At 45.8% G+C, this 6471-nt stretch overlaps 1 protein-coding gene across 1 annotated transcript in view; it reads right to left on the bottom strand.

Annotated features, from left to right (window-relative positions):
- The window catches only part of Ptpmeg2 (Protein tyrosine phosphatase Meg2), a 33464-nt gene that overhangs the window by 6452 nt on the left and 20541 nt on the right, over positions 1-6471 (bottom strand). Inside the window, exons 12-13 of the mRNA XM_084594161.1 lie at positions 1729-1964; positions 524-731 (exon numbers count right to left, since the gene is read on the bottom strand). Of these exons, the coding sequence (XP_084450287.1) occupies positions 524-731; positions 1729-1964 (444 nt within the window). The remainder of the gene's footprint in view (positions 1-523; positions 732-1728; positions 1965-6471) is intronic.

The following is a 6471-nucleotide window of genomic DNA, read 5'->3' as shown; positions in this document are numbered from 1 at the left end:
GCGGAGGCACAAGGATGAAAACAGAGAAGCGGACGAGACGAGCGTAGAGTACCGAGATGCTGGCTCAATACAGCTGTGGCATTCATATTTCTGGGGTGACAAAATGCACAACTAGGGTTTCTGAGCACCTACCCACAGTGGTGCACATAGCTGAGGTGTAGCTCTGGCATGGTACTTGACTGCAAACAGATCGTGATAAAGGCCTGCACAGACCTACACAGAATGGGGGTGCAGTGCTTGTTGATGTTTCTCTGCCTGTGACTACCACCTGTGTCATCGTATATTGTTTTGCCTGCTGCAGGAGCACGGTGGCAACACGTGCAGTGCCCTTAACCATACCAAAACACAACAGAGAGTAGGAAATCTACTTTTTAATCAACAGTGGCACAGACTTGCAAAGTAATGCTAAGTGGCAACGTTAGAGCCATATTTTACAGAGACATAAGGGATTGTGAAGAGAGAAAAAAGGAAAGAGGGAGGGGGAGAGAATGGGGGACGAAGGGGTGCACATTCCATGACATACCGGTGCGACCAATTCCAGCACTGCAGTGAACCACAATGGGTGGCCCCAAGGGGTGCCCATCCCACTTGGGCTCCATGGAGGCCACCGCCTGAGCCTGCTTCTCACGCACCACTCCTCGGAAGGCCAGCATGGCCAAGGCCGAATCGGGCACACCATAGTCCGGCCAGCTTGTGAACTGCAGGTGACTTACAGAGCGAGACTCCTGACTCTGCATCAGCAAAGACAGAGCCACCAGAACAGCCTCTTAGGTATACACAGATTTATACGCCACTGCATGGAAGGGAGGGGGGAACGTTTGAACGTAAGTCATGAGGCAGTCTTTATTGAGAGAATTAAAACAACAGTGGATGGTCCCCCCCAAAAAAAGTCTCGTTTGTCTGCCATTCTGGCTTGTTTCTTTCCTTCGTTAAATCAATGTAAGCTACATCAGAGTCTGATGGGCACCAAATTTAAAAACACCAAGTTTACTTTATGAGTCTTTATGCTCCTGCGCAAAAGGGAAGAAAAAAGGGCTTTACTTTTACAACGTCCTCCTGTATTTTATTTTTCAGTCATCGATGGGCCATATCAATCAAGTGCACTGCACTACTGGTTCGCCCAGACGAAGACAAGCCTCCTTATCAAAACGTTGGCTCGGCTTGCGAACTGAGGCTTCCCCATCAACCCTCGTTAAGTGCTCTTTCATAGCACCTAACATGACACACATTATTAACACGACAGCATTAAATCAGTACAATACAAATGTTTTCAGCCATTTTCTTTCAGAAGCACAGCTCGCATGCATATGCAAATCTGCAAATCACACATGCACCAAATAACTGCTTCGCTAAACTTCACGAGACATAACCAATATAACAGTACAAGAACAAGCATTATGACTGAGTTAAGAATACCTATTAGTGAAGGTTACAGAAAACACAGCTCAACACCGCCGCCAAGTTCAATGTCCACTGTCTCGGAACACTTTCTTGAATCCCCTCATGTTCGAGCTAATGGCAGTGCCTTTCGCAGGCATTAAACGCAACGACAGTGCCTTGCAGCCACTGGGAAAAGATTGTGAGTCGGAAAAAACTACACTGACAATGTGCTTTTTGAGATGCCCACTGACATCACCAAAAACAAGGCCGAGATCCTGGACAAAAAGCAGCAAAGTCAAGGCAGAGATAGAGTAGAAAGGTGACACTAAATGAGCAGTGCACACTTGCCTCACAGTTGTACAGCTCCAGCTGTGCCTCCACATAGTCGGGCTTGGCATCCTTGGCTAAAACAGTGATCTTGAATAGGTCTTCCAGCTCTATGGAGGCACCAGCTTCGCCCGGTGGCCAATACTGGCCACACTTGCCCCGTCCCCTCTCGAAGGTCCTCGTCGTCATGACAATAACGGCACACCTTTGCTCCCAGATCATGCGCCAGAAGTCTGCGTACGTCTTTGGCAAGGGTCCTTCATGGAGAAAGGAAACAAAAGGAACAAGGAGGCACTGTTAGCCCAACTCTGCAGAACACCAATAAATCTGCCTCACAACAATTAAAGGTAAGTAACTTAACAACCCGCATTTAATATGGACAATATGTTGTGTAATTCCGGGAAAGTGAAAAAAAAAAAAGAAAAAAAAAATCCTTAGTCCATGCATAATGCGAAGGAAGAAAGCTCAACAAAAGCATTTATTTGCACCACATTTCACGGTCACCCTGCGACAGTATAAACCAAATAATGGCAACAGTGCAAATGCCTTGAGAGAGAAAAAAAAAAAAGAGACAGCACCGATCCCTGTGCAGTCCTGCTTTTTGAATACAGCAAAATCTCGTTAATTCAGCCCTCAGGAAAGATGTTCGAATTATGGAATAACTATAAAAAGCTGCCCAAAAACTGTTAGCATCACAGCAATTTGATATAATGAACACCTGGAATGCAACTGTGTATACATTTGAGGTGAAAGCTATGCAAAGTCTTTTCATGGATTCTTCAAGTGCTTTGTTTTGTGCACACTGTTGTCAATGTCGAAGAATTGCTCCAAAATCACAAGCACCACCACGGCACTTTTTGCGGTGCGATGCTGTAGCAGTGGTGCTTCGTTACAAACGGCCCCTTTGTGTCATGGCAATATACTTCGCTGCATAGAGAGTAACCAGCACAGTTAAGCATCTTCAAAATGCCACGGTTCAGTGCGTTCAAGAAAAAGAGGTAGCAAGTGGACACCAAAAAGAAACTGTGAGCAGGAGTTGGAACGGCACGATGCCACCTTGAAATAAAACTGAAGGACTAGTCACACACATTGCAGCATCTGAAACGACATGACTGGCCACATGACAGACAGAGAAATCTGTCCCCGCGTATCGCAAACTTGAAGCACAAAAGGTAGGCAAGTGACGGTGGGTGGGTAGTTGGAAAGCTGGACGGCCCGTCTGAGAGGTGAGGGGCAAAACCACTGTTGCCTATTGTGTGTGTGTGCTGGGGGGGGGGGGAAGGGTTCTTGAACAAAAAAAAAAAGTTGAAAACCCTACAAAAAAAAATTACCCACAGGTTTAACTCTGTTTGAACAGATTAGGTTATACAAAAGCACAGTTTAGCGTGGTTTGGTGTGGCAGTTCAGCACTTAGAGACTTGCACAGTTTCACAAAGTGTGCCTTACCCAAAGTGAAAACTGGTTGGTTGTGAGGAAAGGAAAGGCACGCTGTCTAATTTCTTGGTCAACCCCCTAGTAATTAACTGCATACAACCGGGGGTAGATATGTTCTCAGTTCGAATCCCTACTGCAAACTAGCCTCCAACTTGCCTAGCAGATGGATGGTAAATGGGAAGCGAATTGGTGTGACACCACCTTGGTATCACTTCCTGTGCACATTTCTTACTCATGCCGCTCATGAGGCAAGTGAGACTGGCATCTTAAAGCATAAACTCTTTTGTTACCGCGCCACTGTGATAAGACCACTGGGGATCGAAAAACTCCATATTCAAATTTTGCTCCACCAGCACCGTAACAGACTACCTGCGCCATCTAGTTTGTACTTCAGACACTATACATTTGTTTTTTGCGTGGTATTTTTGTATTTTTTTTTTACACATGGCGGCTATTTTTCAAACACCTCTAAAGTTCAGGTTGCAGCTCGGAACACTCCCAACATTGCATCAACATCGAGAATAGCGCTTGCACGCAAAGAAAACTGTTTAAGGTGAATTTGTTGCCTCCGGAGCAGGGTTGTTGGATGCTATCAGCAGCAGCAGCTCAGAAGACAATGCCGCATCCTTGGAGTTTGGTTACAATATTGAAACTAAGAAACAACAGGTTGGAAAATTGGCAGCTGCGTGCGCGTACATTTCAGTTCCTGCCTCTGATTTGTTTGTTCTTTGGAGCTCGTTCATTAGATGGAAATATGTCATGATTAATAGTTTTCTCATCTTTGGTGCCTCGGCAGCAAATGGGGAGATGTTCTTCCGCCATTCCAAAAAAGGGTTTTGTTTTGGCCTGGTATAACTTTGGGCATTGACCTTAGAATGACGCTCCGTAGCAGCCAGATGGCCTGCTACGGAGCGTCAGTTTACCAAATCAGTGGACTTCTTCAAACTGTTTTTCACTGTGATAGTTCTAAATTCCACATTCTTGAACACAAGAAGTAGTTATTTACAGCCAGCGACCGAAAATTTCGATTCAAGATTTTTCGGATGTGCTCGATTCGTTGGACTTTTTCACAACACCGCAATATACTCCATGGAGCTAATGTATATGAGCAGCAGATATTTTGGATGCATTTACGTGACTTATCTCTCAATATTTTAGACTTATTTCGCCCCACTGCTATCTGAGGATGCTTCACCGCTGCGGTTGTGAGGACTTATGCGGTGAAGTATCCACAAAACACGGTTCAGCGAACCCACAGAGGCACGCTCGCTTTCGCGTTCGTACATCGTCAAAGCTCACATGTTCGCCCACGATGAGTCAACGGCACTACAGCATGCATTGAATGCTTTGTGAATAGGCTTTTGTTAAAGGAAATATGCGTACATTAATTCCTCATTATAACGAAATCAGCGGGACAGCAGAAAAATTTATTATAAGCGGTAATTCTATAAGCAACCACTCGGGCTTTAATTATACCAGAACTGCGAGGAAGTCAAAATACAATGTACTCATTGAACCAAGGCCAGCGAGCTTTGATTGCTTGAAGTTCTTACCGGCTCGAGCAACCCGTGCTCTAATTTGACCAAACATTGCACAAGGTCGTGGTCGCCGCTATACATTCAACCTTATTTCGCAGCACTGGTAGGTTCTCCTGCATCTGCGCCACAGTTGGCACTTCACGTGACTCTTCGTCCACATCGGGGCCACCAATAGCATCAATTATTTCTGCATTATCGCTGGGGAGACCACGGGAGCAGCAGCGTCAGCCAATGCAAATGTGCCAGAGCCATCTTCTACCTCTTGGCCAGCAATTTTATGTACAGCCTTGTATAAATTGCTGCAACTTCATTCATCGTCAAGCTGGTCATAGTCAGGGTTGCTGACAATGGCGTGGGTAAAGCCGGTGTGCGCAAAGCAGTTGGCAATCCTCGAATGTGCAAGTTCCTTCCACGAAAAGTTCAGCCAATTCGCACCAAGTAAATCAATGCTATAACTCTTGTTGGCGTCATACGCTGTGAGCATGTGCTGCAAAAAAGTCTTGCTGTACAGATTCCGGATTGTCTCGATGATGCCCTGGCCCATCGGTTGCAATACCACGGTTGTGTTTGCAAGCAAAAATTCCACAGTGATCGCCTTGAGGTTGTCGATCTTCCCGTGGCTCAGACAATTGTCAATGATGAAGAGCACTGCCGATTTTTGCGTCAAACTGTCTATCCAGAAGGCGCACATAGTCTTAAAAAATTGCAGCAGTCATCCAAGTTTGCTTGTTACTTCTGTAGATGCATTCCTTGGGAATAGTGGAATTTTGGAAGCACCGCGGCTTCTCTGCCTTCTCCAGTATTAACAAAAGAAGCTTGTCCACACCTGTTGCATTTGCACCAAAAAGCACTGACATGCTCCTTGCTCTGTTTTCCTCCGGACGAGGATGCGCCAGGTGTAGTGAATGTGCGATTCAGCATCTTGTATAAAAATGCTGCCGCATCTAGGTTGTAGACGTCTCTGCCTTCCTAGTTTTCAAGTAGAGCTTAGAGCCAATGTTGGCGCCATACGTCTACAGTGTCACGATTCACATCGACTTCGAAGCCATGCTCTGTAAATTTTTGAATCGCTCAAAACAGCTATTGCTGCATTTGAAATCTTTATGCCCCGTTCGAAGGGCTACAGCTTCGGCTGTTGCAGTAAGTGCAGGCCCATTTACGGGGAGATTTGCGCTTCTGGCATTCTTCAGCCTCTGCAGAAGTGCACCTTCCACTTCCAGGTATTTCAAATCGCAATTCCTCTTTCTCTTTGCCGAGAAGCTCTTTTCAAAGCCATCCAGCACAGCTTGCTTGTTTTTCAACAGTTGATAAAGTAATGGCGGTATGCCAAATTCTTTCGCGATGTCAGTTTTCTGCTACCAGCCTTTTTCCACTTCTTTTATCAGAACTTTCTGCTCCAAAGTCACATATTTTCGCCTGGAGACTGACAGTCAATTGTCACTGTAGATCACAACACGCGATACAGGCTAATGAAGCACCCTAAATAACACACAATCACATGGCCTTCAGAACGAATCCAAATGCATGCGCCGTTGGTGCCAAAGTGAACATGGTGGGTGAAGCAGAAGGCAGAAGCTTCAAAATGTGGTAATGTCATCAAGGCATCTTGCTGTCCTTATCACAGCACACTGGTGATGACGACAGTTGCTATGGCGGGCTTGGCATTGGCTTGACATGTGCAAACGGAAGAAAGGCAATCGAAGTTCCAAGAAGCACGAAGCGGGGAAGGTCCTGTTGAAAGATTGTGCTTGGGATGGCAGGCAGAAAGAGGGCAGCTTTTGGAGGAGCAGTG

The sequence above is a fragment of the Amblyomma maculatum genome, chromosome 2 (genome assembly GCF_055883805.1).
Source record: "Amblyomma maculatum isolate TAMU_Amacu chromosome 2, ASM5588380v1, whole genome shotgun sequence".
Classification (NCBI taxonomy): Eukaryota; Metazoa; Arthropoda; class Arachnida; order Ixodida; family Ixodidae; genus Amblyomma; species Amblyomma maculatum.
Note: the sequence above shows the minus strand (reverse complement) of the source record. Positions and strands in the feature narration are given on the sequence as shown.